The 14,470-nt window shown below is 37.2% G+C and overlaps 1 protein-coding gene across 3 annotated transcripts in view; it reads left to right on the top strand.

Moving 5' to 3' along the window:
• The window catches only part of LOC126183396 (leukocyte tyrosine kinase receptor), a 974,779-nt gene that overhangs the window by 613,752 nt on the left and 346,557 nt on the right, over positions 1-14,470 (top strand). For all 3 annotated transcript variants that reach the window (XM_049925358.1, XM_049925343.1, XM_049925351.1), the window contains exon 12: positions 1,009-1,153. In XM_049925358.1, the coding sequence (XP_049781315.1) occupies positions 1,009-1,153 (145 nt within the window). The remainder of the gene's footprint in view (positions 1-1,008; positions 1,154-14,470) is intronic.

The following is a 14,470-nucleotide window of genomic DNA, read 5'->3' as shown; positions in this document are numbered from 1 at the left end:
TTTTGGATTTTCACATTAACAAAGCTGAAATTACGTTGTTCACCCAAACTACAAAAATACATCCTATCGCATCAGAGGCGTGCTTACTACTCCTTCACTCTACAGTAATAACAATATTCCAAAAGGTTTACTGTTTTTCTTAACAAATGAAATTCTATTAGTTTCGATTATTATTTCATAAATGAATCCAGAAATAAACGTAATAAACAGTAGTATATTGCATAATTAATAATAGAAATTTTAAGTGTGCCAAATAATTCATAATTTCAAATGTTATAAAAATAACTGTTTTAACTGTACATTCAGAACTAGTACTTATTGATTGTAACATCAAAAATAAAGTAATTCCTTCTCACAAATTTTAGCTTGAAATATAAGGTATTGTGTATAAAATTATATGACATTTTTCAGGAAAGCAGCTGAGATAATACTGACTTTTCCAAAATTCGAAAAATATTACAGGTATTGACAACTACTGTTGAGGAAAAGTAATTCTAGAGGAGGATTTCCCATTACAGCACCCAATTTTCAATTTAATATGTGGGAACATCGGTGTGAACTGATGTTTTCTTTAGAAAAACACATTGGTTCTTTCATCATTCTATGTCTACTACACTGAACTTCATCACATTTAATTCTGATGTTGCTCAATGTAAACCTCACTGAAGAAACAACTGAAGTATTTATTGCTGAAGATCTAGATGTGGATTAGTAATAAAAGTATCACCTTCTTTGAAAATTATTTCATATATCTTCAGCAGTTAGATGCCAGCAGTATTTCCAAAGATTGTTTCCACATTAAATTTCATTTCACTTGTTTTTTAACTTTCATTTATGATAACTATGTATTTAAATTATGATTTAATTTGTAAACAGCTCTTCAATCAGTGATGCACCATCTAGATAGGAATAAATATTTATTTTTATTTTTAGTGTATTACACATTCCTTCTGTTATTTTCATTGTTTTCACAGAAGGTCTGCAGTTCATTTTTGTCTCTTTGAACAGGATTATAGCCAAAGGAGCAAGTGGCGGGTCGGGTTCTGATGCATATGGTGCAAGTTACAGTGCTATTGCTCGTACCATAATTGAGTTGGACAAGGGCCAAAGAATTTATGTTCTAGTGGGGCAAGAAGGAACTGGAGCATGTAAGGTATGTAACTTCAGATAACGTATTAAAAATTTGTTTCTTTCAGTGATGTTTTTGAGCACTAGGTATCCTAGAACTGCTTGACAGATATAAAGATAGAAGGCATCAGTAATTATGGACATGGTCAGATGATGTACACAGTTCAGTGCGTGAACTGCAGTTTTTACTACCTGTGCACACTCATCATTATTAAAAATTATAATTTTTTCATTGTTGGAGCTAAATTTTAAATGGTTTTTATTTCTTGGCAAAGTAAAAATGTCATGACCTGGTAGTGAAACATTGAGAGACTCTCTGCATTCCCTCTATCCCTCTCCCCTCCCATCTTTTACAATACACTGTTTCGCCGAGCTCCCTTTAGGTCTGTATACTATGTCCACTGATTTTCCAGTGCGTGGATTCCATTCTTGTAAAGTGATTCTGAAAAATGTGTATATCAACAATCTATGGTTGGTATAACATTTTCTGTGGACAAAAAAACATTTTTAAGGTACTCAGTTTATTTAGATATGAGAACAGTTGAAAGGTACCACATGCAGAGAAGATGGTGAAAGTTTCTAGAATTAGTCCATCAAACTTCTCAGTTGTCCAGTTATCATACATATTTGTAGATATGTTCCTTGTCCTGATGAAATATTTTTCATATACAATCGAGGTCTCTTCCATGTATTGTTTCATCTAGGTAGCTCAGAAAACTAATGTTTCATCTTGCAGTTGTTCTTTTACATATTCCAAGACAATCAGTAAGGAGAATTTCTTTTGCATTCCATAAATAACTGACCATGACTTTTCCAACAGATGAAATCAACTTATCGTTTTCGGTCGTATGTTTATCGGTTTCTGCTCAGTGCTTTTATAGCTGTTTCATTTCCAGTGTGGCACAGGATCATAATGGGAGTGAAAGTGGTAGAGGTTATGTAGGCACAGATTGTTATTCAAATGCAAACCTATTGTATTAAACATTGTATACAGTATAATAAATTAGAGAGCATGCATGAGTAAACATAAGTAGGGTCTAGTGTTCAGTTTATCAAATGATCTTGGTACATAGACAAGAGGGGAGCGAGCCAAAAACTGAATTGTGTAACTCTGTTTTCAAATGTTTCTTTACAAATGAGGTTTGAACCGATTTAATTCTTGTACCACTGAAAAAATGATTCAAATAAGTACTAGTGTCAGCGGTGTTGAGATACATCTGAAATTGTTAAAATTGAATTGAGCTCCAGGGCACAATGTAATCCCCATCAGATTCTATATTGAATTTGCAACTAAGTTAGCCCCTCTTCTAGCTATAAACTATTGTAGGTCTCTCAGACAAAAAACAGTGCCCAGTTTTTGCAAAAAAGCACGGGTCACACCTGTCTAAAATAAAGGCAGTAGAAGTGATTGACATCCTTGACATCAATTTCTTGTAGAATCTTAGAGTGTATTCTGAATGCAAACATAATGATGTATCTTGAACTGAACTGGCTTGGATTCCGAGAACATCAATCATGTGAAACCCAACTTGCCCTTTTCTCACATGACATACTGATAGCTTTGAATCAAAGCAGTCAGGTAGATGCAGTATTTCTTGATTTCCAAAAAGCTTTTGACTCATTACCACAAATACACTTATTGTCAAAAGTATGTTCATAGGGGGTATCAACTGAAAATTGTGACTGGATTGAGGACATTTCAATAGGGAGGACTCAGCATGTTATCTTCGATGAAGAGTCATCATAGAAGTAACTTCAGGTGTGTCCCAGGGTAAGTGTGTTGGGACCCTTGCTGTTCATGTTGTATATTAGTGACCTCACAGACAATATTAACAGTAACCTCAGAATTTTTGCAGATAATGTAGTTGTCTATAATGAAGTAACATCTTACAAAAGATGTGTAAATATTCAGTTAGATCTTGATAAGATTTCAGAGTGGTGCGAAGGTTGGCAACTTGTTTAAATATTCAGAAACATAAAATTGTACACTTCACAAAATGAAAACAACGTAGTATCCTATGACTATAATATCAATGAATCATTGTTGAAATTGGCCAGCTCTGAGTGTGACACTTTGTAGGGATATGAAGTGGAATGATCACATAAGCTCAGTTGTGTGTAAAGCAGGTGGTAGACTTCCATTTATTAGTAGAATATTGTGGAAGGGCAACCAGTCTACAAAGGAGATTACTTACAAACCACTCGTGTGACCAGTTCTAGAAAATTTCTGATTGTTTGGGACTCATACCAAATAGGACTGACAGGGGATGTTGAATGTATACAGAAAAGGGTTTGTTTGCTCCATTGGAGAGTATCACAGAGATACTGAAGGAACTGAACTGGAAGACAGTTAGACATAAACTACCCCAAGAAAATCTATTAACAAAGTTTCAAGAACTAGCTTTAAATGATGAGTCTAGGAATATACTACAGTACCCTGTGTATAACTCACATAGGATCATGAGGGAAATATTAGACTAATTAGTTTATGCACAGAGGCATTCAAACAATCATTACTCCCATGTTTCATATGTCAATGGAATGGGAAGAAACCTTAATGACTGGTATAGCAGTGCATACCCACTGCCAAGCACTTCACAGTGGTTTGTGCAGTATAAATGTGGATGCAGAATAAAACTGTACTCTTGCCTCACAGGAATATTCAGCTTTACAAAATGGGCATAACAGACACACAAAATCAGAAAATCTTAACCTTATACATAGCATCAGGTATCAATATTTTGCCCGACTGAGATCAAAACTTTACAGTAAAGGAACCACGGATTATCTCATTAAATGACAACACATCTATCAGCAGGATGACACAAGGACACTCAACCAAGGATCTTGTTCCAGAACCTAATAATAAAATGCAACCTACTAAGGCTGATACTTTAAGCAAACAACTGACAAACAACAGAAACAGACACAGTCTACAGCAACACATTAACCAAATGTACATCCAAATGTCATCACTAATACATGTGAATATTATAACCAGTAGTGGAAATGAATCAGAATTTGGAAGTAAACCATATGATGGAAAATGACATCATGGCCAAGGCTTTTTATTTAAAGACAAATGCCAAACCTCTTACCAGAACCTGTTTTTATAAACTTGCCCAAAAGCACCTCCCCATGGTTCTGAGCTAGGCAAATATCAGATACCTGTGCCCTGTGGCACTTCAGAAAAGCATGTGCAGCACTGGTGCAACTGCTAGGCTGAGCAGGTATTCGAGTGTGCCGTGAGACAGCTAATTCCTGGAACACCAGAAAGAAGTAACAAGAAAAGCACAAAATCAGTTGAATTCTTTTTTGATACCTAAACTTTTTCCAACTTTGAATGAATATCCATTACAATTAACAAACAGTTTTAAGCAAAGGAGTTTCCTATGAAACAGTACTCATGTTTATTCATTTGACTGAGACAATACAACTTGAATAGTGTAAGTATCAGTATGGACAAAACTATTCCATAGATCTAATTAGCACTTGATCCTCATTTCTCCTTAACATGTACAAACATAACAAATCCAATAGTTTGTTAATATCAATGCCATCACTGAGCCTGGTGAACAGCTTTTCATCTTGTCATCATTCAGCAGGTGGAAATGGTATTATTATTATACACTATTTTGAATACATTAACAGTCTACTTAACACAAAATTTCAGTTCTGAGCAAACAAAACAGGAAACATGTGGCACAGGATGGATGTATGGGAGCTTGATTGTCACATTTTTCTTTCTCCCATTATCCAGCAAAAGAACTCTGCTGGTATAAATTTTTGGTGTAGAATGTTGATAGAGATTTCTGATTCTCGAAGTCTGGAGCATAGCATTGTAGATAAGTGAAATATAGGCAATGAGAAAACAAAAGAAGAAGAAATTTGAATCATATAGAAGACAATGCTGCAGAACTATTTTAAACATTAAATGGACAAATAAAATGTAAATGGAGATGTTATGAAACAAATCTATGGAAAACCATTCTGAGAAGAACAGGTATCCCAGTGAGATACATTCTAAGCCATTCAGGAGAGGATAACTAGATAAAACAGTAAATGGGAAGATTGTAGAGGCATACAAAAATTACAATTTATTGTTGTTAAAAAACAATACAGTGTAATTGACTTTGTTTTGATTTTCTGTGTACGTGCAAAACTACACCTAACCGCAGCATATTGTTATTAATTGTTACATATCTCTGCATGTCTGAAAGTAGTTTTTAAGTCAAAAATGAAAATGGGCAGCATTTCACAAGATGATCTTTTCAGAAAGAAAGAAATTATTGCTCATGTGAGAGTAGTGCATGAAAACAAAAATATTGCTTTAATGACTTGTAGGAATCAACAGATTATCTACAAAAAGTAAAAGGGGAAGTAATGGTTAAGGTATGATCCTATAATGCATGGCTGTAAAAAATTTCTAAGAAAATTTTTAAGAACCATGGATTGAGAGACATTTGTAGAACTATTACACAGGTGGAAATACATACATCCAGATCAAACTAACTGGAGCAGGTGCCTAGAAAATGAGGACAAATTGATAAGGAAACCCTTGAGAGAAAGAATAAATGATGTAGTGGTAAGTCAAATAAAGAGTTAACATACAAAACAACACTTCCAATGCAGTCATGATGGCAGATGCAGTGGTGCAGCAATAGGACCACACTTACAGAATTTCAAACATCTTGCTTCATTTAACATAATGCAGAAAGAATCACCTATCACAGTAGAAGATGTTGAGCATGTACATATATAGTTAAGCATTAGACTGAGTGGCCTGTACAGTTAAGTAGTGGGAACACATTCAGATGGGCCTCATAAACAGTTTTCACACCACAACTAAGATTTATAATAAAAATTCCAAAATTAAGCTGCAGAAGCAAGGTGGATAAAGAACAATAATTAAATAATGAGTGAGATGGCATGCAAGTTAAAAATTAAAAAAGATTTATTAGAAACAAATTTGTATAATGCACCAACAGACCACATGCATAGCAGCACATGACAGCAAATGATGCAGACCACAAAAGAGGAGAAGTGAAGTTAAATATGTGAGTATTAATGCATAAACATTAATTACAACAATAAAAGCCCAGTTAGGTACTTAAAATGTAAAACATAAAAAAATTAGAAATCTGAAAATATGAAATTAGCATATATATATATATATATAGGACAAAAAACAGCCATAAAAAATTTACATCATTTAGGAAAATGGGGATACCCAAGGAGAGTCCCGGTTAAATGCACAAAAACAAGTGTGCATGAATAAAATACTTAACATTAGCATCAGTACAAAAAGTGGCAGGAAATGCATCATCTACAACTACATAGAATAATGTACAGAAAAAACAATTTAAATGTGGAATAACTAAAGTGAAAAAATCAGTAAAGTAAATATTTTAAAAATTGATATCATGCAGTCAAAGTAGCTCTGATTTCTACTAATCAACTGATCACTAAGCAGTTGGTCACTAACCACACATCTTCTACTGTAGTGGGTGATTTTCACTGCACTATTTTTTTTTATTTAAGCAAGATCTATATAATTCTGTAAATGTGATACTATTCCCACACCAATGCACCTGCTGTCATGACTGTATCGGAGATATTATTTTGTATTTTAATTCTTTTTTGACTTACTGCTATGACATTTATTATTTCTTTTTAGGGTTTGCTTATTAATTCATGCTAATTGCTTAGGCACCTACCCCAACTAATATCTCACAACCCATCATTTGTAAAAAAAATTCTTAGGTATTGTATTACAGTCATGCATGTTAGGACCAAACCTTGACTATTATTTTCCATTTATTCTTTTTGAATATAATCTGCTGATACAATACAATGGCAAAATGCATCATTAAAGTAATAAGCAATATTTTCGCAGCCAAGACTGTTTTATTCAACAATAATTTTTGTACAGTTGCTGTACCAGTCAGCCAGATGAAGTGGAAGATGTTTTATCAAATAAGTCAACTAATTGTTTTTGTAACTGTATTAACTTTTTACTATTTTTTTTGTACCTGTAGCTCTAACCTTTACTTAATTTTAGTTACTGCTAATACTATTTTTCATTTTCTCAGTTTATTCTCTTCCATTCTGTAATAATTCTATTGCAATTATTAGCCTCTCCTTTAGTTAATTAATCACCATCTCTTCGGTTTAAATTGTTCATAACAAAAATCACTATCAGTATCACTTTAGCAAATTTCAATCCAATTGTAGCTTCCTATGATAAAATCACTACCAGTATCACTTTAGTAAACTTCAATTTAATTCTAGCTTCCTACGATAATCTATTAATTATTAAGCTTACTTCTCTCTGCTGGTAGCATCGGCCTCTTAAATCACTCCCCTTTCCCTTATTTCCACCCTAAGCTGTTTCAAATATGCTAATTACATTTCTCGTCTTACGACATAGGATACACAGTGACACACAGCTGTCACTATTTTGGTCATATTCTCCTTGCACCGAATACCACTAATCCATTTTCTATACTTCTGCAACCTCAGGAAATCTCTTGCAGTCGCCTTTCTTTCGGCACTCATGGAGTCACAAATAGGTCGCGCAAAATCTCGGACACCCCTGTGTTATGTCACTTGGCGGAAGCACCGGCCAGTGCCCCTCGCGGCAGGTAGTGCCTAAGAAAGGGACAAACCAGTCTGCCACCCTACTCCAGGCTGCTCAGTGGAACGCGTCAGAGATTTTAGCAGCTCACTGCAACATCTGGTCTTTACCTGCACATTTCAAAGAACTTAGCTTCCTCTTCAACCAACTAAACTACCACATAATCCTCTTATCCAAAATGTGGTCAAAACCACACATATCCTCTGCATCTATTCATCACCCCGGGTTCACATTTCTTAGGGCAGACAGATCAAGAAAGCGAGGTAGCGGGGTCGGCGTGTACATACGAACAGATCTCAAAGCAAAAGTCTTATGTAAGGCAAATCCTGCTGAAGAAAAAGAGGCTGAATTCATGTTCATTGAAATAAATATACAAAGTTGGAAGTTCTTGACTGGCGTCGTGTACAAGCCGCCAAAAATAAGCTCAATAAGTTCCTTTCAGTCGGAATTACATTCACTTCAGTGTTAATACGAACATGTCATCGTAATGGGTGACTTGAACATAGACCTGCTAAGAGACACTTCCTCCGCAATAAACCTAAGAAGACTGTTTAGTTGCAATAGCATGAACATTCTTCCATTACAACCTACACACGATATGGCGCACAGTCATACTCTTATAGATGTAATCGCAACGAAACAGACTGACAAAGTAAGAGATGTTGGTCAAACATTGGCCCCTGGCCTCTCAGCACATGATGTAATATTCCTGGCCTACTCTGTGCAGCCCCCAAGGATCAAATTGCGTTACATAACTTGTAGGAACATGAAACGTATTGACCTTGACGCTCTAACAGCCGATTGCTCAGAAATCTCATGGCATCAAATAATCAGAGAACCTACAATCGGTGGCAAAATTAATGAACTTGATGATAAACTCACTGTCCTCTATGACAAACATGCACCTGTACGCACAATCCGTGTAAGAAAATCTCCTGCTCCATGGCTGACAGCTGAATTACGTCAAATGATGACTAATAGGGATGCTGCCCACAGGCGTTTCAAGGCAGATCCGAAACCCGAGCATTTCGAAGAATATAGAAAGCTACGGAACAGAGTGAAACAATGCATTCGCAATGCTAAAATCAGGCACACTCGCTCCCTTGTATGCAGCGATCTGACACCCACGACTCTATGGAAGAATCTCCGTAGCCTGGGGGTCGGAAAAGCAAAATCGGAAACTACTTTTCATGTGTCAGCTAATGAGTTAAATGAATTCTTCTCTGCACCTCTGAATACCCACATGGCTGATAATTACCGTCCACAAGAATCCCCAAACAGGATAACTAACAACGATACCTTCCATCTAAAACATGTAATAACAAATATGGCAAGAAAAGCAATAATGAGAATCTCTTCTGATGCAATAGGCAACGACAGTATTGGTAAACCATGATTAAGAATGTTGCCGATATCTTAGTACCCATCTTAACTGACATATTTAATTTTTCCCTTGTGAACAGAATATACCCCACTGCATGGAAAAGAAGCATAATTCAACCCATCCCTTAGATCGAAAACCCGCAAGTGCCTAGTGATTACCGACCAATTAGCATACTGCCTGCTGTTTCCGAAGCACTTGAATATATTGTTCATGACCAAATCACTGAACACTTGCATGAATTCAGCCTATATGACAAATTTCAATCCGGTTTCCGTAAACATCACAGCACAAACATTGCTCTAATTAAAGTAACTGATGACCTGAAATATGCCATCGACAATCGAAAGGCAACAATATTGACACTACTGGACTTCAGCAAAGCTTTTGACACTGTTAACTTTGACATATTGCTCAGAAAAATGCAACAGCTTAATTTCTCAGATAGTGCAGTGAGATGGTTTGAAAGCTACTTAAAAGACAGACAGCAATGTGTTGTCTGCGTAAATGAAAAATCTTCCTGGAAACATGTTTCCTCGGGAGTGTGACAAGGATCAGTCTTAGGACCAATTTTGTTTTCTTTATATGTCAACGATATTTCGTCGGTTCTGTACTCCTGTAAATATCATTTCTATGTCGACGACTAGCTCTACCTAAGCGTCAGACCTGAAGACTGCAATCGCTCAGATGAATGATGATCTGTCTTCAGTAGTGACATGGGCTTAAACTAAATGCAAAAAAGACGCAAGTAATCTTAATAGCCCATCAGAAATTAATACCTCCTATTCTGCTCAACGGTACTCCAATACCATATCAGAAAACAGTTAAGAACTTGGGTGTAACTTTGGATGAGCATCTCAACTGGGCAGAGAATACAGTCGTAGTGTGCCGAAAGACGTCTGCTTGTCTCTATGCTCTCAAAAAGTTTCGGAACATATTTCCACAGGACTTGAAACGCCAGCGCATGGAAGCACTCGTTCTACTGAACCTCCACTACTGTGATGTAATTCAACAAGGCATGAGTAGTGAAAACAAAAGACAGCTAGAACTAACCATGAATGCCTGTGTGCATTACACCTGCAACATTCGCAGATATGATCATGTTAGTGCTTCATACTCTGAGCTAGGGTGGCTGTGGCCGCACAAATTGCGTGACTACCACACTCTATGTCTACTTCACTGACTCCTTGATGCGCAAGCACCCCAGTACCTCGCTTCAGAGATTAAAAACCTGTCATGCCATCATAATCAAAACACGAGGTCACTCTTATTTGGTATCCTAACTGTGCTCACTCATAAAACAAAAACTTTTGCAAACTCCTTCTCAGTTGCCGCTGTCCGCCTCACGAATAAACTGTCCCTTACCTTGTGCAAAATTCAATCTTCTGCTGCTTTTAAGAAGAAGTTGAAGCATTTCCTACTATCATTCTCATAACGTTCTCCACAAAATTAATGTACAAGGCCAATCATCTCATCTGTCAAATAGCAAAGCTAGCGTCTCCTATCTTGCTCCTGAGATGCCTTCCTCTTCATCTATCTCTATTAGCCACGCAATCTTTTTTTCCTTTATATTTCCTTAATTATGTTTCATCATGTCTCTCTATTCTTCTCCTCCCTTCACCATCAGTCTCCCTCATGCTCCCTGCTGCTAGCACTCCTATCTAAAATCTGTCTCTTCAATAATGTCCAATTATAACAGTACTTATGATAGACAAATATAAACTCTATATGTATGTATTTTTCCAGGTGTGGCTTTGTAATTGTTTATTTCACTTTTTGTACTAGATGTAGTTTAACATGCTTACTAAAACATATGTATGTAAAATAAGTACAATGCCTGGTTATATGTAAGAGAGGGCCTGATGGCCCTAATCTTGCCAGGTTAAATAAATAAATAAATCAATTACACGGTACTGCTTCTTCAGTGTTGATGAAACAAGGTGCCAATGAATATTGAGAATAAGTGGTAAGCGAAAGTTTTAAGATTAGCACAATATAGGAAAAGATGGAGTATAGCATCAAAACCAGTAAATAGAATAAGTGTGCACAGGTCCACACACACACACACACACACACACACACACACACACACACACACACACACACACACACATTGCCTAGTTGAGCTCGTTGCAGCCCTAGAACAACATTGCCATGTGTGTGTGTGTGTGTGTGTGTGTGTGTGTGTGTGTGTCTGTGTGTGTGTGTGCATGTGTTCTAGTCTGTTACCTCTAAGGGCAGGATAATGAAGTATGGTGGGGAAGAGTAGAATGAAATGTTGTTGTTGTTGTGGTCTTCAGTCCTGAGACTGGTTTGATGCAGCTCTCCATGCTACTCTATCCTGTGCAAGCTTATTCATCTCCCAGTACCTACTGCAACCTATATCCTTCTGAATCTGCTTGGTGTATTCATCTCTTGGTCTCCCTCTACGATTTTTACCCTCCACGCTGCCCTCCAATACTAAATTGGTGATCCCTTGATGCCTCAGAACATGTCCTACCAACCGATCCCTTCTTCTAGTCAAGTTGTGCCACAAGCTTCTCTTCTCCCCAATCCTATTCAACACCTCCTCATTAGTCATGTGATCAACCCATCTAATCTTCAGCATTCTTCTGTAGCACCACATTTCGAAAGCTTCTATTCTCTTCTTGTCCAAACTATTTATCGTCCATGTTTCACTTCCATACATGGCTACACTCCACACAAATACTTTCAGAAACGACTTCCTGACACTTAAATCTATACTCGGTGTTAACAAATTTCTCTTCTTCAGAAACGCTTTCCTTGCCATTGCCAGTCTACATTTTATATCCTCTCTACTTCGACCATCATCAGTTATTTTGGTCCCCAAATAGCAAAACTCCTTTACTAATTTAAGTGTCTCATTTCGTAATCTAATTCCCTCAGCATCACCCGACGTAATTTGACTACATTCCATTATCCTCGTTTTGCTTTTGTTGATGTTCATCTTATATCCTCCTTTCAAGACACTATCCATTCCGTTCAACTGCTCTTCCAAGTCCTTTGCTGTCTCTGACAGAATTACAATGTCATCGGCGAACCTCAAAGTTTTTATTTCTTCTCCATGGATTTTAATACCTACACCAAATTTTTCTTTTGCTTCCTTCACTGCTTGCTCAATATACAGATTGAATAACATCGGGGAAAGGCTACAACCCTGTCTCGCTCCCTTCCCAACCACTGCTTCCCTTTCATGTCCCTCAACTCTTATAACTGCCATTTGGTTTCTATACAAATTTTAAATAGCCTTTCGCTCCCTATATTTTACCCCTGCCACCTTCAGAATTTGAAAAAGAGTGTTCCAGTCAACACTGTCAAAAGCTTTCTCTAAGTCTACAAATGCCAGAAACGTAGGTTTGCCTTTCCTTAATCTAGCTTCTAAGATAAGCCATAGGGTCAGTATTGCCTCATGTGTTCCAATATTTCTACGGAATCCAAACTGATCCTCCCCAAGGTTGGCTTGTACTAGTTTTTCCATTCGTCTGTAAAGAATTCGTGTTAGTATTTTGCAGCCGTGACTTATTAAACTGATAGTTCGGTAATTTTCACATCTGTCATCCCCTGCTTTCTTTGGGATTGGAATTATTATATTCTTCTTGAAGTCTGAGGCTATTCCGCCTGTCTCATACATCTTGCTCACCAGATGGTAGAGTTGTGTCAGGACTGGCTCTCCCAAGGCCGTCAGTAGTTCTAATGGAATGTTGTCTACACCCGGGGCCTTGTTTCGACTTAGGTCTTTCAGTGCTATGTCAAACTCTTCACGCAGTATCATATCTCCCATTTCATCTTCATCTACATCCTCTTCCATTTCCATAATATTGTCCTCAAGTACATCACCCTTGTATAGACCCTCTATATACTCCTTCCACCTTTCTGCTTTCCCTTCTTTGCTTAGAACTGCGTTTCCATCTGAGCTCTTGATATTCATACAAGTGGTTCTCTTTTCTCCAAAGGTCTCTTTAATTTTCCTGTAGGCAATATCTATCTTACCCCTAGTGAGATAAGCCTCTACATCCTTACATTTATCCTCTAGCATCCCTGCATTTTTATATTTTCTCCTTTCATCAATTAAATTCAATATTTCTTCTGTTACCCAAGGATTTCTACTAGCCCTCGTCTTTTTACCTACTTGATCCTCGGCTGCCTTCACTACTTCATCCCTCAAAGCTACCCATTCTTCTTCTACTGTATTTCTTTCCCCCATTCCTGCCATTTGTTCTCTTACGCTCTCCCTGAAACTCTGTACAACCTCTGGTTCTTTCAGTTTATCCAGGTCCCATCTCCTTAAATTCCCACCTTTTTGCAGTTTCTTCAGTTTCAATCTACAGTTCATAACCAATAGATTGTGGTCAGAGTCCACATCTGCCCCTGGAAATGTCTTACAATTTAAAACCTGGTTCCTAAATCTCTGTCTTACCATTATATAATCTATCTGAAATCTGCCAGTATCTCCAGGCTTCTTCCATGTATACAACCTTCTTTTATGATTCTTGAACCAAGTGTTAGCAATGATTAACTTGTACTCTGTGCAAAATTCTACAAGGCGGCTTCCTCTTTCATTTCTTACCCCCAATCCATATTCACCTACTACGTTTCCTTGTCTCCCTTTTTCTACTACCGAATTCCAGTCACCCATGACTATTAAATTTTCATCTCCCTTCACTATCTGAATAATTTCTTTGATTTCATCATACATTTCTTCAATTTCTTCGTCATCTGCAGAGCTAGTTGGCATATAAACTTGTACTACTGTTGTAGGCGTGGGCTTCGTGTCTATCTTGGCCACAATAATGCGTTCACTATGCTGTTTGTAGTAGCTTACCCGCATTCCTATTTTTTTATTCATTATTAAACCTACTCTTGCATTACCCCTATTTGACTTTGTATTTATAACCCTGTATTTGCCTGACCAAAAGTCTTGTTCCTCCTGCCATCGAACTTCACTAATTCCCACTATATCTAACTTTAACCTATCCATTTCCCTTTTTAAATTTTCTAACCTACCTGCCCGATTAAGGGATCTGACATTCCACACTCCGGTCCGTAGAACGCCAGTTTTCTTTCTCTGATAACAACGTCCCCTTGAGTAGTCCCCGCCCAGAGATCCGAATGGGTGACTGTTTAACCTCCGGAATATTTTACCCAAGAGGACGCCATCATCATTAACCATACAGTAAATCTGCATGCCCTCGGGAAAAATTATGGCTGTAGTTTCCCCTTGCTTTAAACTGTTCACAGTACCAGCACAGCATGGCCATTTTGGTTTGTGTTACAAGGCCAGATCAGTCAATCATCCAGACTGT

Source organism: Schistocerca cancellata, chromosome 1 (genome assembly GCF_023864275.1).
Source record: "Schistocerca cancellata isolate TAMUIC-IGC-003103 chromosome 1, iqSchCanc2.1, whole genome shotgun sequence".
Classification (NCBI taxonomy): domain Eukaryota; kingdom Metazoa; phylum Arthropoda; class Insecta; order Orthoptera; family Acrididae; genus Schistocerca; species Schistocerca cancellata.
This window is presented reverse-complemented; position numbering and strand designations above follow the sequence as displayed.